Genomic DNA, 24,346 nt, shown 5'->3' with positions numbered 1-24,346 from the left:
GGCAGAGTCACTTAGGTATATTTAATTGGAAATATATCCTGAGGGGAAGAGTGAGAAGAGCAATTTTAGAGTCGTAAGTAGGGAGGGGCATCTTTTTAAAAATGGCTGCGGAGTGGAGAATGGGTTGCAGAGGGGCAAGGAATGGAAGTAGAGAAAGCAGTTAGGAGGCTAGTGCAGTATCCCTTACCCCTACCAATGCCGTCTAGGCCTGTCAGTTCCACCTCCTAAAGGCCTTCTTGAGTCAGTCCTGAACTCTCTAAATGTCAATTCAGAGTCTTCATTCCTACTGCCACTACTGTAGGCCATCATCGCCAATTGCTTAGAGCAAGGGGTAGGAACTTTTTCTGTGAGAACCAAATAATAATACAAGCTTGGCCGACAATATGGTTCTGACTTACTACTCAGGTTTGGAGCTTGAAAACAGCCCTAATTTTTACATGACACGAATCTTTACATATTTTCAACTATTTAAACATTTTAAAAACGATTCGTATTCTTAGCTCATGAGCCACAGAAAAACGGAGTGTAGTTGGCTGATCCCTAGTATAGAGCAGTGCTGTTGGCTACTAACCACACCTCTCTACCTCTGTCTTACTCTAATATTCCTCACCACAACAGCCAGAAAGTTCTTTTGAGAACATCTGTCTGATCATGACACTGTCTTACTTAAAATCTTCCATTGACTACCATTACCCTTAGGGTAGTCCAGATTCCTTAATGTGGTTTACTGGACTCTATGATTTCAAAGAAGTCTTAGAGTCTTCTCTTGTATTCCCTGTCCAACCTTCCAGGTGCTTGTAACTACTGGCTGCAGGATACTGCAGGAGCAGAGGTAGCAAACAGCTGAATTCTGTGACAATAGAACTTGGTTAAAAGTGTTGCTTCAGTGTATCAGATGACAAGGGAGATGGTGAAATATTACAAGGCCCTACAGAATAGACACTTGCAACTCTCTAGCCAAGTAAACACGCTTCAGAGGGCACTGTAGAGAAAGGACTCATGTAGTGGAGTCCTTTAGCCACTGTTTCCTTTGGAGTATCACATAAAATTCTGCATGTAACACCCTTCCTTTCCTCCTTCCTCTTTGCCTGCTTAATTCATCCTCTAGGTCTTCGCTCAGATGCTCCTAGGTTAAGAATCTCTCCCATCCTAACATACTGTATTGCTCTAATTAAATGTTCCCCACCAGACTGTGACTTCCTTGGGCATCTTAGTTCCTGACACATAATACCTTAAAATATTTGTTAAATGAGCGACATGGTGTAGAAAATGAATTGAAAAAGGTACTGGCAACAGAAAGGTAATCTGCGCAGCTGTGCCAGTAATCCAGGTGAAAAAGACTTTCAGCAGCAATGTGTACGGAGAGTGGGTGGATTCCACAGCCTCTGTTCATGTGTTCCAGCTCCAGATGACTTTTGAATGTTAAAATATTGCCTCAAAAGGCAGTTTTGCCAACACTGAGGACATTTAAAAGCATGCCCTATAGGCTTGAGAGCTTTTCTCCAGTTACAAAGACACTTAGAAAATATTGCAGCAGCACCTCTACGAATAAATGAACAATCTCACTATGGAACTGCTTTGAAGGGATGGCTTCTCAGGCAAAAATACAAATTGTGTAACATCTGTCTTTTCAATGTTACTTTAAAAAGTATCATTACTTACTCATCCAGTTACTTCATTCAGCTCTCTTCGGGCTCAGTGAGCCTGAGGATGAGCTGTTTCAGAAAGTAGTTTGCAGCCAGGCATGGTGGCTCATGCCTCAGCACTTTGGGAGGCTGAGGCAGGTGGATCACTTGAAGTCAGGAGTTTGAGACCAGCCCGGCCAACATGGCAAAACTCCATCTCTGCTAAAAATACAAAAATGATCTGGGCATGGTGGCATGTGCCTGTAATCCCAGCTACTCAGGAGTTTGAGGAGGGAGAATCGCTTGAACCCGGGAGGTGGAGGTTGCAGTGAGCTGGGATTGTGCCACTGCACTCCAGCCTGGGTGACGGAGTGAAACTATGTCTCAAAAAATAATTTTCTTGTAGCCACCTCTCTACAAGCATCAACAATTCATGACAAATTTCATTTCCTGTTCCAAAGTAGGAGAGCGCCACTCCAGAGCTTTGCTGGTCTCCCTGCTATCCTGGGAGCTCACACCACCCAGGTATCCGTGGTGACCACGGTACAGACAACTCCAGGGCCTGCCTTTAAGTGATGTGATGGGCAAGGGATTCATCCCAAGAATCTCTGCAAAATAACTTTTACCTTGTCCCCCATCTGTAACAGACTGTGGCCTAAGAACATAGTTCCCTCTTCCTAGAAAGCACCTGCCACCTTGTTGATCTGGCAAATTAAAGCCTGTCACTACTTACCTCAAACGTCACTTCTTCCAAGAAGCCTTTGTCCCCCTTTTTTCCCCTCTTCCTCTCATACCACTATCATTCATGCAACAAATATTTATTCAGCATCTATTAGATTCCAGAAGTTCACTTCCAGGTACTGGGGACACAGCAGTTAAAAACAAAACAGGCCGGGCGTGGTGGCTCACGCCTGTAATCCCAGCACTTTGGGAGGCCGAGGCGGGCAGATCATGAGATCAGGAGATTGAGACCATCCTGGCTAACACGGTGAAACCCTGTCTCTACTAAAAATACAAAAAACTAGCCGGGCGAGGTGGTGGGCGCCTGTAGTCCCAGCCACTCGGGAGGCTGAGGCAGGAGAATGGCGTGAACCCGGGAGGCGGAGCTAGCAGTGAGCTGAGATTGCGCCACTGCACTCTAGCCTGGGCAACAGAGCGAGACTCCGTCTCAAAAACACAAAGCAAAACAAGAAAAAGATCGGCTGGGCACGGTGGCTCACGCCTGTAATCCCAACACTTTGGGAGGCCAAGGCGGGTGGATCATGAGGTCAGGATATCGAGACCATCCTGGCTAACACAGTGAAATCCCGTCTCTACTAAAAATACAAAAAATTAGCCGGGTGTGGTGGCATGTGCCTGTAGTCCCAGCTACTTGGTAGGCTGAGGCAGGAGAATTGCTTGAACCCGGGAAGCAGAGGTTGCAGTGAGCCAAGATCGTGCCACTGCACTCCAGCCTGAGCGACAGAGTGAGATTCTGTCTCAAAAAAAAAAAAAAAAAAAAAAAAAAAAAAAGACCAAATGTCATGCCCTGCCCTCATACGGGCTCACATTCTAATACCACCTTGCATTGAAACTGTCCCTGTCTCCTATCACAAGTATGAGCCACAACTTACTCAGCTCCAGGGCCTAGGACAGAGACTGGCATAGAATGTAGGTGCCAGATGTAACAGAGTGTAGCTGAACAGCCCATCACAAGAATGTGAGCTCTGGATCACAGCTGTTCATCCTCCTTCCCATCTCTTTACAATCCCACCCTATATAGTTACTTAAAAATTTCTCCTCCACTAGATGAGTCCTTTCTCTACAATGTCCTCTGAAGTATGTTTCCTTGGCTAGAGAGTTGCAAGTGTCTATACTGTAGGGCCCTTATCACCATCTCCCTTGTCATCTGACACACTGAAACAACACTTTTAACCAAGTTCTATTGTCATAGAATTCAGCTGTTTGCTACCTTTGCTCCTGCAGTATCTTGCTGGCAGTAGTTAAGAGGCATCCCCATCCACAAGACAGAAGAAAGCAAGAAAGAATGAGAGCAAACAGAAAGTGCCTCATGAAAGAAACATCAGGGAACTTTCTTCTTTGCCTCTTCAAAATAGATGGAGTCTCACTCTGTCACCCAGGCTGGAGTGCAGTGGCACGATCATAGCTCACTGCAACGTCCAACTCCTAGCCTCAAGGATCCTCCTGCCTCAGCCTCCTGAGCAGTTAGGACTACAGGTTGTGCCACCACACTCAGCTAATTTTTGTTTGTTTTGTAGAGACGGGGTCTTGGTATGTTGCCCAGGCAGGTCTTGAACTTCTGCGCACGGAAGTGATCCTCCCACCTCAGGCTTCTGAGTAGTTGGGATTATAGACAGGAGCTACAGCACCCGGCTCAGTGGGATCTTTATATGTTGAGCTGTTTCCTTTCAAAACTAACATTTTCTTTTTTTGAGACAGTCTCACTCTGTCACCTAGGCTGAAGTGCAGTGATTTGATCTCGGCTCACTGCAACCTCCGCCTCCTCGGTTCAAGCGATTCTTGTGCCTCAGCCACCAGAGTAGCTGGGATTACAGGTACGTGCCCCAAGCCCAGATAATTTTTTTATTTTTAGTAGGGATGGGGTTTCACCATCTTGGCCAGGCTGGTCTTGAACTCCTGGCCTCAAGTGATCCACCCACCTTGGCCTCCCAAAGTGCTGGGATTACAGGTGTGAGCCATGGCACCTGGTCCCAAAACTAACATTTTCTAAGGTATTGTTGCTGTTTCCTACAAATTACCTTCATATCCACTCTCTTATTTGACTCTTTCAAGGATGCTCTGAGGTAAGTAGATAGGTCAAGTTAGTGACCCTTTCCCCACGGGCTCCATCCAGAACTAACCAAATTGATCCTGCTGGGAACATCCTTGGAATAAGTAGAGCTGTAAAGTCCTAGGGCTGTGCCTTCTTTGTCCATCAGCTTTAACCTACGAGAGTTAGGTTTGCTACGACTGCCTGCAATTCAGAGGCATCAACTATACACAGCAAAAGCTTGGCACTGGTCCATGCTGGCCTCTGAGGAGTGCCAGTCCTCCTAGCTGAAGCTGAGGTGTGAGGAGACAGGGCTATTACAACTATTTAAAAACAACACACAAACAAAACCAAAAGAAAAAAAAATACAAAAAAATTTTATTTACAGTTGAAAACTTAAAGACAATCTTGGATTCTGAATCTCTGACACTTCCATGGTCTCTTGATCAAATGGGGCAGCAGCAGGCAGGGAAGCAAACACGAGGGCCACTCCAGATTATCTTACTCAAGACCACCACCAAGAAGAAGGGAAGGCCTACAATGGCAGAGACATGGAGGTCAATGTGGGATGGGGAGGTAAGCACCTCAGAGCAACTGGAAGGGGACATCCCATATGAGACAATGCTCCCAGCTGTTCCTTTTTTTTTTTTGAGACAGAGTCCCGTTCCGTTGCTCAGGCTGGAGTGCAGTGGCACGATCTCAGCTCACTGCAACCTCTGCCTCCCAGGTTCAAGCAATTCTACCTCAGCCTCCCGAGTAGCTGGGACTACAGGCACACGCCACCACACCCACACACCCAGCCAATTTTTGTATTTTTAGTAGAGACGGGGCTCTCACCATATTGACCAAGCTGGTCTTGAACTCTCGACCTTGTGATCTGCCTGCCTTGGCTTCCCAAAGTGCTGGGATTACAGGCATGAGCCACCGTGCCCGGCCACTCCCAGCTATTCTCTGCACTCCCAATCCTCTTTTCCCAAAAGGGTAGAACAGGTCAGAGTCTCACCATAGGTCAGACCTTTGGGTCCCCAGAGCAAAGTTGGCCAGTAAATTACAAAAGAACCAGGAAGAAAGCAACTAACATTTATGGTCAAGCATACTGTCTCATTTATTTGCCCTTCACAACTCCATGCATTATATATTATCTAATTATGCAAAGGAGTAGGGTCCCAAGGGGTTTCATGGCTTGACTAAAGTCACAGAATTAGACAGTGGTGGGGCTTCCTGGTCTACTTGGCTCCAAAGCCTTTGTTCTTTTTGTCAGACTCTGATGGCTCTCTGTGGAGGTCCAGAACAAAAAGTAATCCTCCTTCCTTGCAGGTTTCGGTCCCAGAGGCAAGAGAAAGGGCAGTCCACATGCTCGGTTTATAGCCTTGAAGTCGAGCAAGCTATACTAAGAGAACAGGGTAAGTACACTCAGATACTATTGTCCCCCTCCTCCTGCCATTCCTCACACATGCCACACCTTGCTCCAGTGGACAATGAGTGCTGGCATCGATCGTACTGTAGGCACAGACTGAAGTTTAATTGTGGGCCCTCAAGCAAAATGTATGAAAATGCATAAATGTACTTTGTAAGCTGCATGGTGTGCCAAGACCTAAGCTCTGTCAGACCAAGCACTATGTTAGTCAGCATGATCTCAGTCCAGGGAAAAACGGACCGACACATTTGTGATACAGTGTGTTAAATGCCACAGTGGAGAGATGAACCAAGTGCTGCGGGAGCACCCAGGTGGGAACCACTGTCTGGGCTTAGACCTGGAAGAGGAGGTGGAGGGATCAGCGACGGATTCACAACTGATGTTAGCCACAGCTGTGGGCAGGCTCCTGGGAGGTGCTGGGAGGATTTAGGATTAGTTAAAACTACATATAAACAGTATGTATTTCTATTACAAGACACATGTTCGAGGTAGAAAATTCAAGCTTAAATAAGGCAACTGAAAAGTCTCTTTGCTATCTCTACTCTGCAGAAATATTATCAACAGTCTGCTTTATATCACTGCAGAGATTCCTGAAAATCATTTAAAATAAACAGTAACATGCTTACATAAATTACTACATCTTGACTGTCACTTAACTTACCTTAGAAATCTTGCCAACACATCCAAATCTACCTCTTTGTTTTTATTAAGGCTGTATAGTATTCCATTGAAGAGAATGGAAACTCTATGTGTGTAAGACTTGGCTGCAATGCAAGAAGCTTTGCTTTTGTACTGGACTGGAATGGACTGGAGCCAGACATTCTCCCCTCCCCTGGCCTTTTCAGCTGGCAGAGCTTCTGCGTTTCAGGACAGGGAACAAACAGTGTCACATGCTCAGCAGGCACATAAACATTTGCTGCCAAATCTCCAGTGCTCCCCAGACCCATATTTTCATGTAAAATCTCTTTTCTCTTGCCTGGACTACTACGGCAGTGGACTCCTCACTGGCCTCCAGCCTATCCTCCACAATGCTGCCAGAATCATCTTCTGAACATGAAAATTCAACTACAATATTCTGCTGAAAATCCTTCAGTGGTTCATATTGGTCTGATTCTTTTTTGGAGGGTCAGTGCCCCTTTTGAGAATCTCAGGAGCACAATGGACTCCTTCCCCAGAGGGGAAAAATTACTTCATGCCTGAAAGTCAGCCCCTGCCCTCAGAATAACATACGAACTGCTAAGCTTGGCACTAGCTTTCACTACTGGCCCTGGCCTCTCTCCAACCTTCTTACCGTTTGCTTTTCATATTTTCCTGCTTCAGTCATATTGAATTATTTGCAGCTTCCTCTACACTTCCTGCTGTTTGCTGCCTTTGTGACTTTGCATAGGCTGTTCCCTCTGCCTGGAATGCCCTGCCCAGTTTTAGCCACCTGACAAGTTATATTCCTTCTTTTCTAAACTGGAGCATCATCTCTTCTGTAGTCTACCCAACCACTCCGGGAAGATCCGGGCATGGATCTAAAACCTCCAATACAGGGCTTTATTGTACTGCAATTGTCAGTTCTCCCAAGAGACTGAGTTCCTTGAAGGAAGGAACTGGACTTTTCAAATCTGTAGCTTCGTATGCAGCATGGGACCTATCTTAATTCATCAGCGCTTAGTTGTGCAATGAATAGAGCCCAACTGCTACCAACACATCTTCCCTCATCTTCCCCCCGGGAATCTCGCATCTACAGGTAATTCCAGAATGAAAGACGGTGTTTCTAAACCTTAGTCATTCAGATAGCACCTTCACAACTGTTACAGTATCTATCATCCACAGGTGCAATTCACTTTTTAAGCTAATCACTATTCGAACTTCAATATTGCCTTACTGTAAGCTGTAATAACTGTAAAATTATGTATTGTGCTAATTCTATATTTTCCCCTAAGATCCAAATATTAAAAGACAGTCATCCCAGCACTAACTAAAGTAGTGTTTTCCACACTTCTCTATTAAGAAGCACGTGAGATACTTGGTACAAATATAACATCCTGAGTCCCACCCCAAAGCCACATCAAACACTCCAGGGAAGGGATCTGGGAATTCGTAGGTTTAACAAGTGCCCCAAAATGATTATTATCTGTTGGAGAATCTAGGCAACAATGAATTAATGAACGCTCTCCACCACTTGGTACTGGTACCAGGTTTGAGGATCACAGGGAAGGGGGGTAGCATATCAGACTAGCAGAGTTGCCAGAACTCAGGCTTTCAAAAGAGAGGTGCCACCCTCTCCCATGTATATGTAAGTAGCAAAGAACCCATTCCGACTACAGTAGGAGAATCCTGAGGGTAGAGGTTCATTTATGCTACACATATCCAAATTCATTATAAAAAGTTTTCCAAGGGCTGGGCACGGTGGTTCATGCCTGTAATTCCAACATTTTCGGAGGCTGAGGAGGGAAGATCGCTTGAGGCCAGGAGTTTGAGACCAGCCTGGACAACATGGTGAGACCCCATCTCTAAAAAGTTAGCTGGGTGTAGTGGTGCACGCCTATAATCCAAGCTACTAAGGAGGCTGAGGTGGGAGGATCACTTGAGCCAGGGAGGTCGAGGCTGCAGTGAGCTGTGACTGTGCTACTGCACTCCAGCCTGGGTGACAGAGTAAGACCCTGTCTAAAAAAAAAAAAAAAAAAAAAAAAAAAAAAAATCTCCCAGAACTCACTGAGATAAAACCAAGGTTTCTGTACCTAAAGTTGTACAGACCAGGCATGGTGGCTCATGCCTGTAATCCCAGCACTTTGGGAAGTCAAAGGCAGGCAGATCACATGAGGTCAGGAGTTTGAGACGAACCTGGCTAACATGGTGAAACCCTGTCTCTACTAAAACACAAAAAAAATTAGCCAGGCATGGTGGTGCATGCCTGTGATCCCAGCTATTCAGAAGGCTGAGGCATGAGAATCGTTTGAACCTGGGAGGCAGAGGTTGCAGTGAGCCGAGACTGTGTCACTGCACTCCAGCCTGGTCGACAGAGTGAGGTTCTGTCTTAAAAAAACAAAAAAAAAGTTTTACACAAAACTTCATTTTCACTAAAACCAAAGTCAGAACCTAGGGAGGCAAAACACAAAGGTTCTGGAAAGAAGTGCTCCATAGGGAGGTAGAATTGATCAAGTGACCTGTCTTCTATCTCCTTCCTAGCTGTTTCACTGCATATGCCCAGTGCCTGGGCACAAGGCCTCAAATGCAGGATTAAGTGATACCTTGATGTGAATGCCATGGATTCCTGCTGGACTAGTGCCACCAAGAGATTACTTCCTCTTGGTCTTTTTCTTTGGAATATGGCAAGTTCTCAATTAAAAGATAGACTGTTATTCCCCATTGCCTTGCCTCTCAAAGTCTGCATCAGCATCACCTGAGAGCTGATTAGAAATGCAAAATCTCAGTTCCTATCCAAACCCACTGAATCAGAACCACTGTTTTATAACAAATCTCCTGGAGATCCATATGCACATTAAAGTATAAGAAGTACTGCCCAATAGGGCTTAAAAATACCACTTCCCTTCCCTCCAGACCCCTGCTCCCTGGGAAATTCATCTCCTCTTTCATTAATTTTTCCCAAATCACATTATTCAGAAACCAAAAATGGGGCACCCATCTGTGGAACCCCTTTACATTAGACTGCCCCCAGATTTCCTAACACTTTAAAACCTATGATAGGGATTTTTGGTAAAGTGAAATGCGATAATTCAAGTAAAGTTCTTAGCTCATTATCTGGCACAGGAAGAATTCAATGAAGGATAACTGCTTTAATTATAGTATCCTTAAGTATTAGCTATGAGATTCAGTTCTGAGCAAGCCAGGGCGAGTAGACTGAGAGGCTTACGTTTAAAAGAGCTCACTGTCCAGTACAGTAGCCACTAGCCACAATTGACTCTTTACATTTATTATTATTATTTTTTACTTATTTATTTTTGAGACAGGGTCTTGCTCTGTTGCCCAGGCTAGAGTGCAGTTGCACAATCTTGGCTTACTGCAACCTCTGCCTCTCGGGTTCAAGAGATTCTTGTACCTTCGCCTCTGGAGTAGCTGGGGCTACAGGCGTGCGTCACCATGCCCGGCTAATTTTTGTATTTTTAGTAGACAGAGGTTTTACCATGTCGGTGAGGCTGGTCTCAAACTCCTGGCCTCAAGCAATCCATCCGCCTCGGCCTTCCAAAGTGCTGGGATTATAGGTGTGAGCCACCACATCCAGCCTAATTTAAATTTAATAAATTACAGCCTAGTTCTGTCAATAAAAAAAAAAATAGGCTGGGAGGCCAAGATGGGCGGATTACCTGAGCTCAGGAGTTCAAGACCAGCATGGCTAACAGGGTGAAACCCCATCTTTACTAAAAATACAAAAAATAGCCGGGCATGGCAGTGTGCACCTGTAATCCCAGCTACTCAGGAGGCTGAGGCAGGAGAATTGCTTGAACCCGGGAGGTAGAGGTTGCAGTGAGCCAGGATGGTGCCATTGCACTCTAGCCTGGGCGACAGAGCGAGACTCCATCTCAAAAAAACAAAAATAAATAAATAAAAATAAAAAATAAAAAAATAAAAAGTTAATGGTGTAGTCCCTCAGTTGCACCAGCCACATTTCAAGTGCTCCGTTGTCACATGGGGCTGGTAGCAACCATACTGGACCTCCCAGATCTAGAACCTTTCCATCATCACAGCCTATGGACAGTCCTGGTCTAGAGGGCCTGTGGAATGTACAACGGCCACCTGAGGAATGCATTCTGCTTGGGTTGCAGGCTGAGAAGAAGGGCTTTCTTAAAGGCAAAAGTTCATATAACTTTTGCTAACAGTGGGGGATGAGGGGAGGGTTGATGATCCCCACCCTCAGAAATAAAACCACAACAAGGACTTCCAGTAACTCTATGTAAAAGACTCAGACAGATACAGAAAAGAGGCCCCAACATAAAGAATTTCTAAACTTTATTCTTTTTGTTATCGTCTGTCCTCTGGTAGTGATCAGTGGTCAGTCTTTGGAAAGAAAGGACCTATGAACTCAACTTTAGTTATAGCAAAGAAATGAGCAGAAGAGGGAGGGAATGGCCAGCAGCCATTGAAGAGGGAGAGCAGGCTGGGCCCAAGGGGCACCCAGTATTGGCAGAAAGGAAAGCTCAGGGTGTCAAGTGAGCCTGAGAAGGGATCATCTGGCTGAACAAGAGAGGTCCACATGCAGCTTTCAGCACACACTTGTGCATTCCAGCCTCAGCATTTGCTCACACCAGTTCCCCGCCTAAAATGCCTGACATTCTCCCTCTCTACTTAACTCATGTAATAAATTTTTACTGAAGTGCCAGATATTCTGAACAGAGTTGGTCACAGATAAAGGTGTGTTGTAGAGTCATTAAAATGGTCAAGTATTTGACTGGATCTCCATTTGGAAAAAAAAAGAAGAAAAAGTCCTATCTTAACACTATACAGAAAAATTAATTATAAGATGATTTTATAAATATACAAATAAGACTATAAAAATACTAGAAAAATGATCTTAGTTCTACCATATAAAAATAAATACTAGAAAAAACACAGAAAACATTGTGATCTGAGGTAGTAAAGACCATCTTAAATCAGACAAAACCAAAAAGCAGTGAAAGACTGATAATTTGGACTTCATCAAAATTTAGAACTTCTCTTTAACAAAGAATATCACCAAACTTAAGCAACATCATACTAATTTTTTTCTTAAAATATATTCTGAAGAAAACAATTACAACATATAAAATTAAGAACTAATGCTCAGCTGGGGGCAGTGGTTCACGCCTGTAATCCTAGCACCTTAGGAGGCCAAGGTGGGCAGACCACTTGAGGTCAGGAGTTCTGGACCAGCCTGGCCAACATGGTGAAACCCCATCTCTACCAAGAAATATAAAAATTAGCTGGGCATGGTGGCACGCACCTGTAGTCTTAGCTACTTATAGCTATTGTATAAGGTAATCTTGTACAATATTTTAAATACTTTTGCGCATGAAACAAATTTTTGACTATGATCCATCACATGAGGTCAGGTGTGGAATTTTCCACTTCTAATGTCATATTAGTGCTCAAAAAGTTTCATATTTTGGAGCATTTGGGATTTCGGATTAGGGATGCTCAGGCTGCACTGCAGTTTTGGTTTTTCTTTTTCTTTCTTTTGTTTTTTGAGATGGCGTCTCACTCTGTCACCCAGGCTGGAGTACAGTGGTGCGCCATCATAGCTGACTGCAGCCTCAAACTCCTGGGCTCAAGTAATCCTCCCACCTCAGCCTCCTGAGTAGCTAGGACTACAGGCTTGCACCACCACACCTGGCTAATTTTTTTTTTTGGAAAGACAGGATCTCACCAAGTTGCCCAGGCTGGTCTCGAACTCCTGAGCTCGAGCTATCTGCCCTCCTTGGCCTCCCAAAGTGCTGGGATTACAGGAGTGAGCCACCGTGCTGGGCTGTTTTCATTTTTTAATACAAGGTGGTTTTACATGAACTAAGAAGGAAAAGTTTTCAAGACATAATTTCCTAGAACATTTAAAATATAGTATGATTTCATTTGGGAAAAAGAAAACCTCCCAAAATTAGATGGGCAAGGCAAAGGCCCTGATGGACACACATCAAACTGATAAGGAAGTGATCTCTGGAAAGAGGAGTGGAATTGGGGGTGGGTGTTGTCAAGAGGGGCTTTCACTTTATCTGTTTGGTGTGAAAGTTTTCACAAGGAGAGTGTAATATGTTACTTGTGTAAACCAAATGAAATGAAATATGGGAAGCTTGATTGGATCACCTTTTTTTAAGCTACAAAAGTTACTTTTGGGACAACTGGGAGGTTTGAAAATGTACTATATGTTAGATAATATTGTGGTTACATAGGATATTCTTATTTTTAGGAGTTCCTCGCCGAAATACTTAGGGGTAAAGTGTCAAGAAGTCTGCAACTTTCAAATGGGAAAGAAAAGAAGAAAGGGTAAAGGAAGGAAGATGGGAAGGAAGGATGAAAAATAGGAAGGGAAGGATGGAGGGAGGGAAGAGGAGCAGGAGGGAGGAGGAGAGGCAATGGAAATGGATGAGGAGGCAAGAAGGGAAAGAAAAAAACCAATGTCAAGGCAAAGAAATAAAACAAGAATGTTAATCACTGGTGAATCTAAGTGAAGATATATGGGTGTTCAAGGTATTCTTCTAACTTTTTTGCAGGTTTGAAATTAAAAAAAAGAAAAACATTACTATCCCTCACCTCGGATTTCCCCCTTGTACTCTTCTCATACTTGGCAGTGTCACTCATATTACTAGTGATGACCTCTGAGAATGTCTTACTTCCCATGAGCTCCTGAAAGGAGACACCTTTCAATTCTTTGCCCCGCTCTCTGCAGCGAGCATGCTGCCCAGCGCAGAGCAGGCAGTGGCAAATACGGGTAAGAAATGAGTCCATGTAGGCTGGAAGATGCAAGGCATTCACCTGCGAGGCCGGCAAATACGAAGTCAAGGCCTGGAATTGCAGTATCAGTTCTGATGAGGTGCATGACAGGCGTGTCTCCTGGCTGCTTGGCCTGGTCCCAGCAGAGAGTTACTCAGGCCTGGAGCCAGGTCTTTCTAAGGGGACTACTGAATGGAACTGTAGTCTGAAAGTGCTGTTACAAACTGCCTGAGTAGTTTTCAGATTGATACTTTGTACATTACAAAGTGATAGAAAAGTACAGTGCTCCTACAACCCTTTCTCTTTTGATTTTTACAGTGACTCTGAGAGATAGGTATTACAGTATTTCCATTTGACAGATGAGGACACATGCTCAGAGAAGGAAAGTGACCACTCCAAGGTCACACACAGAGGAACTGGGCTCAATCTCATGTCTTCAAGACTAAAGATCTTTCCACTAGACCATGCTGTCTTCTTTGAGGTCTGACTCCTAACCTAATAGCAGAAAGACACACTTACCTGATTCAGTCTTTGGACTACATCTCCCCACACTGTGAGATCACCACAGGCAGCTTGGGCTTATTGTTGGGGCCTGTGGGAACATTCTAGGAAAAAAAGCACAATGGACATTCATCCACTCAGGCACTTCCTCATTCCCTTATCAAACTTTTACTGATGCCTGCCAGCCCCTGTGCTAAGGACTCAGCACTCAGAAACTGTCCATGTCCTGGCAGACAGGTATCAAAGAGAAAATGTAAAACACTTAGAAAACATCAAACCTATGATAATATAACAAAAAGTTATGAGAGAGTTGGATAAGGGGTAGACGGGTAACTAAATTGCTGCTTAAAGAGGTCAGGGAAGGATTCACAAAAGAGGATCATTTGAACTGTGCCTAGAAGGATGAATGGGATTCCACCAGGAGGGAAGGAAAGAAGAGCATTCCAGCTACAGGAAACAGTGTGAACAAAGGCTCAGGAGCAGGAAAGAGCAAGGGGCAGAGATGTGTATGGCAGATTTAGGGAAGAGCTAGTAGCCTGATGTGACTGGAACATGAAAGAGGCAGTGGCAGGAGAAGGGGCCATGGAGAAGTAGACAGGGACTAATCATGAAGGACCTTGAATGCAATGCTGAGGAGTAGAATTTTATCAAGTAGGCAACAGGGTCGTCAGGGGCCAAACCTCAGTGTTGACCAGACAGGCTAACTTAGGTGGTCTCTCCTCCCTTTTCCTGAAGCAATGAAGACTGGGCCTAACAAACTGGAGCTCATTCCCCATTCTCTAGCTCCTGGACGCTAGTCAGACAGTACCAGACCAGAATGGGAGAGAAAGAGAAAAATATCAAAGCAGTACTTACCTCAATCTTTCTCATCACTAGAAGTCCATCGATGATTTTTCCTGTAGGAAGAGTGTGAGCTGGACTTTATTCTTGTTTACATAGCGTTTTCCAGCTTCCAAAGCCCATTCTTAGCTATTATGTCATTAGATTCTGTTACTAACTTTAGGAAATTAAGATGCAGTAGAGGTGAAATGACTTGCTCAAGGTCATAGGTAATAAGTAGAGTTAGGGCTCACACTTATATCTGAGTGACTGCAAAGTCTCACCATATCATGCTGCCTGTATGGCATTTCTTTGGTGCTAGCTACTGGGTTTTCCCCCTGAGTGGTTCCATACTATATCAAATGGCCCTTTTGTCCTTCCCTCTAGTTCTCTAGCCAAACATGTTCCCCACCTCCCCACCATTTCTGTTTTCTCTGTTACCACCTAAGCAGTTATCCAAGTTGAGCATTCTTGGTAAGAGTCTGAGAACTAACTCCTCTGGAGGTTCCATCCGCGGTGAATGGGGCCTGGACCATGGGACATGAGTAGGACTTACCAAACACCACATGCTTCCCATCCAGCCAATCGCACTTAGAGCAGGTGATAAAGAACTGACAGCCATTTGTACTCGGACCACTATTTGCCTGATGGAAACCAAATATACCTGCAGTAAGTTTCCTTGGCCATGTTACCTGATGGGTAAGATTCCCAAAAGAGCTTGTAACCCTAATCCCTCCATGTTTTTTTCAGTAAATCTAACTTAGCACCTATTATGAGCCAGGGCCTAAGCTAGGATCCAAGGATACAGAGATGAACAGGATATGGCTCACTGCAGACTCAAATTCCTGGGCTCAAGCAATCCTCCCACCTCAGCCTCCCTAGTAGGTGGGACTCCAGGTGTGTGTCACCATACCTGGCTAATTTTTTTTTTTCTTTTTTTAGTAGAGACTTAAGTTTCACTATGTTACCCATACTGGTTTCAAACTCCTGACCTCAACCTCAAGCAATCCTCTTGCCTTGGCCTCCCAAAGTGCTGGGATTACAGGTGTGAGCCACCAGGCCCAGCTATGAATATGTCTTGAAAGCACAGCTTTTTACATTCTGAGCAGTAGGGCTGAATGCCTAGACACAAACCCTGGTTCATATTTTAGTTCCCCAGCCTGCTAGCCTGCTAGAGGGTCTTACCTACTGGTTTTCTTTTCTTTCTTTTCTTTTTTTTAAGACGGAGTTTCGCTCTTGTTGCCCAGGCTGGAGTGCAGTGGCACGATCTTGGCTCACTGCAATCTCCCCTTCTTGGGTTCAAGTGATTCTCCTACCTCAGCCTCCCAAGTAGCTGGGATTACAGGCACCCACCACCACACCTGGCTAATTTTTTGTATTTTTAGTAGAGATGGGTTTCACCATGTTGGCCAGGCTGGTCTCGAACTCCTGACCTCGGGTTATCCACCCGCCTCAGCCTCCCAAAGTGCTAGGATTACAGACGTGATACAGGCTCACACCTGTAATCCACCATGTACCTACCGGTTTTCTCAATCAAACCAGACTGAGAAAAGAGGTGGTAAAGGTGAGTCCTGGGGCAAGCAAGAGAAAGCAAGCATTTGCTTTCATCATGCCAAAACACAGCATTGGGCCTCAAGAGGGGCCCAGAAACCAGCTGGCTGTAACGCAAAACCTTGATTGGACCTCACTTACCATGGAAAGCAGGCCTGGGGCTGAGTGTCTAAGTTTAAAATTTTCATCTGCAAATGGCCCCCGGTAAATACTGGCAACTCCAGTACCATCTCCCTGAGCAGACAGAAGGGAAATATTAGTGACTTGGAGTGTTGGGTCCCTGGAAACCAGAGGAAGAACACTGTCGCACCTAAAGCCTGACATCTTTAAAGTCTACTCTTACTCTTGTTGGTCATCTTGGAAGCTGCACCTATTTGACCCCACCCTGCCATCAGAGCAAGCCTTATACAAGGTACCTACAGCCCACAAAAACTGGCTGGAGCATTTTATAGACTGGATAAAACAGGTCACAGCTGGGCCCCTAGAAAGATCAATTAAGATGCAGACAAAGTAGGGAATAGCAACAAGGTGATCACATACTCAATCGTTGCCATTCCCGAAGACCGTCATGCCTGCAGTCATATAAAAGTACCCACTTAAGTGACTACCACCCATTCCTCCAAACTCTCTAAGAGGGTGGGTGAGCTCTTGGCAGTCTGTATGTACAACATGATACCACCCTCCTGATCATAGTTGATTGATCCAGGGGAGGATGCCTAACTCACACTGGGCCAACTAGAGTTCCTTCTCCGGGAATCTGGAGGTGGGATAGATGCTGTCTTTGAGGCTAAATTTGAATCATGTAAACCTGGAAGCTGGATGTGACTACCATTTGCAAGGTGGGCTAGAGAACAGAAAGAGAACACAACACAGATGTGTAGCAAGCACTAGAGAAACAGAGATAAAGAACTGCCTTGGTTCTCTATGGTTCTAGTTCCTAGTTCTATTTCTTCCTTTAGTTCCATGAAACACTCCCTTTATTATAAACTTCCAATTTCTGCTTAAACTAGCTTTATTATCTCTTTGCTCTTCCAGCAACCTTGAGGAATAAGCATTATCACCTTCCCCATTTTTCGTGTGAGGAAACTAAAGTCTGGGTAATAACACAATTTGACCAAGGCCATATTTGCAGTGCCTTAAATAGAATCCCTGAGTTTTAAAGGCAATATTGAGGACTGCCAAAAAGATCAAGCTCTCCTCGCCAGTTAGTAAAGAGAAAGAGTGCATGGGAGAAAGGGAAAACACTGACCTGGTGTAGAATCAACAGTGAGTGAAGAGAAAGGGTGCATGAGAGAAAGGGAAAACACTGACCTGGTGTAGAATCAAGGGTCCCTTTTTGGGACAAGGACTATCATTAAGATAAGCCAGAGAATACAGGAAAACTGTCCAAATTCAAACCTTTATTTGGCTAAATATTAGCAAATAAAATCAAGTCTGTATATTAGAAAGGCCTGGCCTGGCGCGGTGGCTCACACCTGTAATCCCATCACTTTGGGAGGCTGAGATGGGTGGACAACCTGAGGTCAGGAGTTTGAGAGCAGCCTGGCCAACATGGTGAGACCCCATCTCTATTAAAAATACGAAAATTAGTCATGTGCGGTAGTGGCGCCTGTAATCCCAGCTACTCGGGAGGCGGAGGCACGAGAATCACTCAAACCCACCCAGGAGGTGGAGGTTACAGTGAGCCAAGATTGAACCACTGCACTCCAGCCTGGGCGACAGAGCGAGACTCCATCTCAAAAAAAAAAAAAAAAGACCTGGATTTGGGTTCCTGATCTATCACTTAGAGCTGGGAAAGTCACTTCCTATCTGTGAGCCTCAATTTCCTCATCTATCAAGTGAGGGGGAAATTACCTACTCTTTACAGTTATCATGAAGATTCAATTAGATAGTGTCTGTAAAAAGCACTTTGCAAACAATACAGCACTATATAAATAATCAAATAAGCTATTATGTCATTAACTAACTCCACATACTTATTAATACAGAAGGAAGAGAGAAAACAAGTTCATCTCCAATTTCCCAGTGAACCTCAGGGACACATCAGTTACTACCATTCTCCGTAATCACATTATCTATAGTTCTCCAGAAACAATAGGCAAAATTACAAAATTAATAATTTGGAGCAAACAATAGAAGGCAACTAATCTTCCAACTATAGTGAATTGATCAAATAACTTGTCATTCATAATGAAATATTAGGTGGCTATTAGAAAGTATGTTTTAGAAGACATAATGACAAGGGAAAGTATGGACAATTATGAAGTACAAAAAAAGTAAAACATACAGATTATTTTAAGTCTGTTAAAAATTATATAAACACACATATACATACTAAGGTAAGGCTGACAACTGTAAACCAAAATGCCAATAGTATATTGTGAGGTGAGATTGAGGGTGATTCATCTGGTGATTTATTTTCTTCTTTGCACTTTTCTTTTACAAACAAAATAATAAATACTATTAAAACCAAAAATAAATGAACAAAACAAATATTCTTGGTCCAACTTTGGAAGGTCTCAAATTCTGATTTTTCTGGTGCTTGCTCATTCCATTTTGCCCTCCCCAAGGAAGGTTCTAAGCAAGCTTTTTTTTTTTTTCCTTTAGACAAGGTCTCACTCTGTCCTCCAGGCTGGAGTGCAGTGGCATGAACATGGCTCACTGAAGCCTTGAATTGACCTCCTGGGCTCAAGGGATCCTCCTACCTCAGCCTCCCAAGTACCTGGGACTACAGGCGCACACCACCAAAAATAAGAAAATAAAAATAACTTTTTTTATTTTTGTAGAGACAGGGTCTTACTATGTTGCCAGGCTGGTCTCAAACTCCTGGGATCAAGCAATCCTTCCAGCATCCCAAAGTACTGGGATTACAGATGTGAGCCCTGCCACCAATTGCTTTTAACTCACCCTTCAGAATGAGCAACTATTGTCTAACCCCAGAGTTATCAACAAGTGATCAGATGTGCCTGGGGCAAAGACTAGTAAAAAGCTATTCCTCTCCTTGGGCAACAGGGGAGCCTAGGGGAAAAGAAAGGAAAGAAGGCAGAGAGGATAGCTTCTCCGCCCTTCTTACCAGCTAACAAACCCCACTACTATTATTTGTTTCCAGGGGTTGCAAACAAATGCCTACAGGAGCAGGCAACCTAAATAAGGGAAACAGTTGTGGAGACTGGTGAAATGGCAAAGATATGCCATGTCCAGAGGGACCAGTTCCTTTATTCCAACCAATTGTCACTGTCACTGCCACTGTGAGAAATGCAGGCCCAGCATACTTCCACTTTCCATTTTTTAAAGAGAAAACAAAACTAGGATTTTTTTGTGCCATTTCACAGTTATACAACACCATGCAGACGAAACAAAACATAGGTAAAAGCATAAATCAGCCTAAAACCTGCCACTCTGCAACCCTATATTGCATAGGAAAGGAAAGAGGTCTTAAAAACTCATGAGAGCCGGACTAAATAAACATATAAAAGAGAACAAATGTCTCCCAGATCCAAGAAAATAGCAACACAACTAACCAAATGATATTAATAAGAGTAAAGAAAGACCATACACAGAAGTGGGTGGGTAAGGACGAAAGCAGGTTTAAGAAAGAAAAACTATATAGTTTATCCCACACCCTCCAAGGTTGGGGTGGGGAGGGAGGCTTCATTTGGGGGAAAAAAACAGTCTACTTACAAGAAAGTTATGGTTAGCAAAAAAGAACTATTTCACTGGGCCCTCCCAGTGCATAGCGCAAAATTCCTCCAGAACTATCTACCTATCTCGCTCTGATTCCTTGCCCACAAATCAACTTCTTATGAAAAACTCAGCTTTCCAGGCACTGTGACACCAGAAGTAAAAGAGAAAATGAGACAGGCATTTAGTCCACTAGAAGGAGATTTACCTCCATTCAGAAAAAAACAAAAACAAAAACAAACCACAGCTGATTTCTGACTAAGTTTCATATGACTAATTAGTGTGAACCTATCATAGATCATCTACAGGGTATTCTTAAAAAGTCCAATTTCTGGCTCAAAAAGGCTGAGATTTGGACCATGGAAGTTAATGCCTCAATCAAAGTGCTAAAGTCTGTTATCTACAGTCAGTTGTACCTAGCCACTTTCAAGAACTTCCCCATCACCATTCTCTCCAACACCCCCATCAAACCTGGCTATTGTTCTCAAGCCTTAAGACTGGGTCTCTGTAGTAAAAACAGCAATTGCAACAATAATAAAAACTAAAACTACAGGTCTTTGATAGAAAAGGAATAGTACTTACATTAACAAAATCTCCACCCTGAATCATGAAATCCTTTATGACCCTGAAACAGAGAGCAAAGAATACTGAGAGAAGATTTTATGGAGACTTTGTTATTATTGTATTAGATTAACATTGATTTCAAAATACACTATAACTTTGGCTATTATAAAATCACCATTCTTAGCTGGGTGCGGTGACTCACGCCTGTAATCCCAGCAGTTTGGGAGGCCGAGGCAGGCAGATCACATGAGGCCAGGAGTTTGAGACCAGCCTGGCCAACATGGCAAAACCCCATCTCTACTAAAAATACAAAAATTAGCCAGTCGTGGTGGCACATGCCTGTATTCCCAGCTACTTGGGAGGCTGAGGCAAAAGAATTGCTTGAACCCAGAAGGCGGAGGTTGCAGTGAGCCAAGATCATGCCACTGCACTCTAGCCTGGGTGACAGAGCGGGACTCTGTCTCAAAAAAAAACCGAAAACCAAAAACCAAAACAACAAAAAAAGAAGATTATTCTTTTCCTGGAATGATTAAGCTGAAAGGATAATTAACCATAAAAAAGGATTTTAGTTATAAATTAGGGCATGTTAGAGTTGATCAAGTGCATGATCTGGTACCTGAACAGTAACAAGAAGAAGGGGCTGAAAGCCTGCAGGAAGAATGACCACATTACTTGCCAAAGCAAAAGGCAGATCAAGGATTTGATGTAAATTTGGGGGAAAGAACTACAGAGAATTTATGTGAAAGGTACTGCTACACATGTAAGGGCTTAACAATTGTTAGCTATTACCCCTAGGGAGGGTCCTTAACCTTTGTTATCCTGTTTCCTCCTCTGTAGAATGCAGATCACACATACCACTTCACAGGAGTCTTACTGGGGATTAGAGACCCACAGTTCTAAAGCTGTGATATAATTATGTGCTAACATTGTTACTAACCACAGTGAGGCCATGAGAAAGATTCTATATTGAAATGAGACTAAGTGTTGCCATACTCCACTCCCCAGGAAATATGATTATCCTTGGACAATCATATATGATCATTTTAGGAATTAGTTATAAATAGCAACCAGCAGGATATATTATATGCACTTTAGGATTACAAGTGTACTTCTTTAAAAATCTGCATTTGCACAAACAAGTGCATGAAAAAGACAGGATATTGTAAAGATGAGTAGTTTCTGTTTTAAAGACATAAGAAGTGGGAGAGTATAAGTAGAGTTAGAATATTTAATAAATCTTCAGTTATTGAGTCCACAAAAACATTTCTTCTCAAGAAATGTAAGAATTACCTCTGGTTTTATTTTCCTCTAAAGAGCCTAATCCCCCAGGAAATATTTCTGAAAGACTCTAGGATGGCTTGCCAAAAGCCTTACCTGTGGAAGGTGCTTCCTTTGTATCCTATTGGAACCCCATCTTTTCTATAACAAAAAGAAAGAGACTTGGAGTGATAGCAGGTAGCACAAGGCCTTTCCAGTTTACCATGCACTGGAGCCAAAAGGACTCTCCTAAAGATGGTTGACAGACATAAAGAAGGCAAATAAACTAGGGACAGACCCTTGGGGCATTACCTTCTATCACTGTCACCAGCAATCATTCAAGGCCAGCAGCTGGTTCACCGATACCCTCACCGCAGCCCCAGAACACCCTTCTGGAGCAGGCAAAGAAGTCAAACACATCTGAAACTGACCTGAATTCTCCGGTGCAGAACTGCCTGAAAGGGACAAAAAGTGAACAATTCAATCACTATGACATCACAGTCGTGACCGCCTCTAAAGACGGGAAAGAATAAACAATGGAGCCAGCAAGTCCACCAATCGGCCAGCCAGACGTCCAAACACGGAGACGTACAGACTAACAACGTAAATTAACACGGGAACAATCCAAACGGCAACCAGACAGAGCAATGCACGGAGGAATCAGGTCTCAAGAGCAGTGAGCGGACGGACAGAGGTAGACAGGCTATTCAGGCGGCTGACTAGAGTCCGACTTCTGCCTCAGCTAATCCAGCGGAACTGGAGCACGTCCTTACCTAAAGTTCTCGGCCGTCTTAGGCACAACGTCTGCAAAGAGCTCGATCTTCATGCGGCCAACTTCCTGCAATCAGCGGGAGACTGTCAGAAGGCCCAGTCCAAGACCATGAGGGCTTCACGGAGCTGGGGGCAGGATGGGCTGACCCACCACCCTGCCGCTCGGTATCACCCACCTCCGCCTCTCTGGTCTAACCGCCCAGTTCCTCCAGAAGCGGGGCGCTAGGATTGGGGAGACTTCTCCTCATTTCTCCCCGCCCTGCAGGTCGGTAGGTTCGGGTGCAATTTCGCTTTCTGGCTGGCTTCCCGAGTCCGCTCTCTCTGGGTGAGTTCTGCCTGCCTAGCTAGCCCCGAGCAGTTTCCCTTCGGCGCAGGTGTGGGTAGCGTCCTGGATCTCACCTGACCGCCAATGCTGACATCAAAGAACACCACGGGGTTAACAGGACTTGAATTTGCCACCGCCATGGCTCCGACCCGGAAGCAGAAGTCGGGAGCGTGGGATTCCGGCGAACCTAAAGCCCTGTCCGCGGGTTTCGTCCGGGGAGCAGGCGCGGTGGACGCCGAGAGAGACCGGGCCCCGCCCCCGGAAGCTGTCGCACCGTGCCGTGTGTGCTGAGGCTGCTGGGGTCTAGCTGGGAGACTCTCCCTGAGACGGGGGACGCGGGAGTGAGGAGGAGGAAAGCCTTGACATCTTTTTGGTTAAGGTCGATGGTCACCCCACTCACGTGGCTGTACTAAGGGCAGTACAAGTTGATCTTGCTCTAGCTAGGGCTTTTGGACTAGGCAGTCGCCAGGGTCCTCCTTATCGGCTCTTGCAACCAAGCCCTCTACACCGCCACACGTGCTGTGTCTGTCTTCTGCCCGCTAGTCTGTGAACACCGTGAAGGCAGGAACTCTGGTTTGTTCATCCTCAGCGTTTGGAACAGCTTGGCAAGTAAAGGCTTGCTAAGTAAATATTTGTCCCTTCCTCTAAGTCAGGACAATAGATTATGTTTCCGTTCTGCCACAAGCTCCCAGTTTGGTCATTTCCAATTCGTTTCCCACAGAGTAACTAGAGTTTTTTATTTTTTATTTTTAAAATACCTCTTGTGATTCCTATTTATTTTTAAAATAACTCCTGGCTTCCTATATTTAGAATAAAATCCAATTCTGTACATAGGAAGCCCTCCAGTGCATTAATCTGGCTATTACCTACCTGACCTCATCTTGTACCACTTGCCCTTAGTTACTGTGCTCTGACCTGTCTGCTCCTCCAGGTCACTGAGATCCCTCCTTTCTTTAAGGCCTTGTAATAGCTGTTTCTTCTGTCTGAAATATTCCTTCCAGATCTTAATGTGGGTTGGCGGGGTGATGGTGGGGTTTGGTTGGGCTATGTGTGTGGGAAGTAATGCTCCTTGTAGTTCAGGGCTCACCCCAGATGTTACCTCCTCAGAGGCAACATTAGACCTAATCTAAAGTAGCCCTTGGTCACTCAGATCACTGGTTTGTTTTCTTCATGCCACCCCCCATTTCACATTTGTATGGTATGTGTCTGCACCTCATTTCCTGCCACACACACATACATCTTCCTCCCTAATAGCATATAAACTCCATGAAAGTAGAGACTCTCTCAGTCCTGTTCGCAGCTGTAGCTGCAATGTCTCCTACTGAATAGCACATAGTAGGTAAATATAATAGATTCAATGAATTTAGTGAAAGAAGGGGAACTTGGGCAAGACTCATTAGCTATAACAGCATGCATTTAATATAATAGTTATTATTTCCTAGGTCCTTTGATCATCTTTTCTAGCTCTGTCGTCGGAGGAAGCAAGAATTACATATAAAAATCCAGTGTGTCTCAATTTAAAGGGTCATTTTTATTCCTGGTTACTGATCCTCTCCTCTTGGTCTCCTCCAAATGAAAAAGAAGAAAGGGGAAGAGGGAGAAAAGGAACAGCAGCAGTCATGCTTCAGTATAATTTTATACCAACTGTTTTAGAATAA

General features: G+C 44.3%; 1 protein-coding gene across 6 annotated transcripts; it reads right to left on the bottom strand.

The window, feature by feature from the left end:
* Window positions 1-4,756: 4,756 nt before the first annotated feature.
* Window positions 4,757-23,510, bottom strand: PPIH (peptidylprolyl isomerase H). 6 transcript variants are annotated; one of them, XM_050800889.1, is made up of 10 exons: window positions 22,763-23,510; window positions 22,366-22,430; window positions 22,024-22,047; window positions 21,710-21,754; window positions 20,354-20,396; window positions 16,232-16,324; window positions 15,096-15,183; window positions 14,576-14,616; window positions 13,739-13,824; window positions 4,757-4,930 (listed from the first exon to the last, which is right to left on the bottom strand). In XM_050800889.1, exons 1-9 carry the CDS (start codon window positions 22,826-22,828, stop codon window positions 13,756-13,758), a joined length of 534 nt encoding a protein of 177 aa, XP_050656846.1. In that variant the 5' UTR covers window positions 22,829-23,510; the 3' UTR covers window positions 4,757-4,930; window positions 13,739-13,755. The 6 variants fall into 6 exon arrangements, with proteins under 6 accessions (XP_050656846.1, XP_050656883.1, XP_050656892.1 ...); XM_050800926.1 differs by lacking the exon at window positions 22,763-23,510 and adding an exon at window positions 22,540-22,637; XM_050800898.1 differs by lacking the exon at window positions 4,757-4,930 and adding an exon at window positions 5,476-5,785.
* Window positions 23,511-24,346: the final 836 nt, after the last annotated feature.

Source organism: Macaca thibetana, chromosome 1 (assembly GCF_024542745.1).
Source record: "Macaca thibetana thibetana isolate TM-01 chromosome 1, ASM2454274v1, whole genome shotgun sequence".
NCBI classification, from domain to species: Eukaryota; Metazoa; Chordata; class Mammalia; order Primates; family Cercopithecidae; genus Macaca; species Macaca thibetana.
This window is presented reverse-complemented; position numbering and strand designations above follow the sequence as displayed.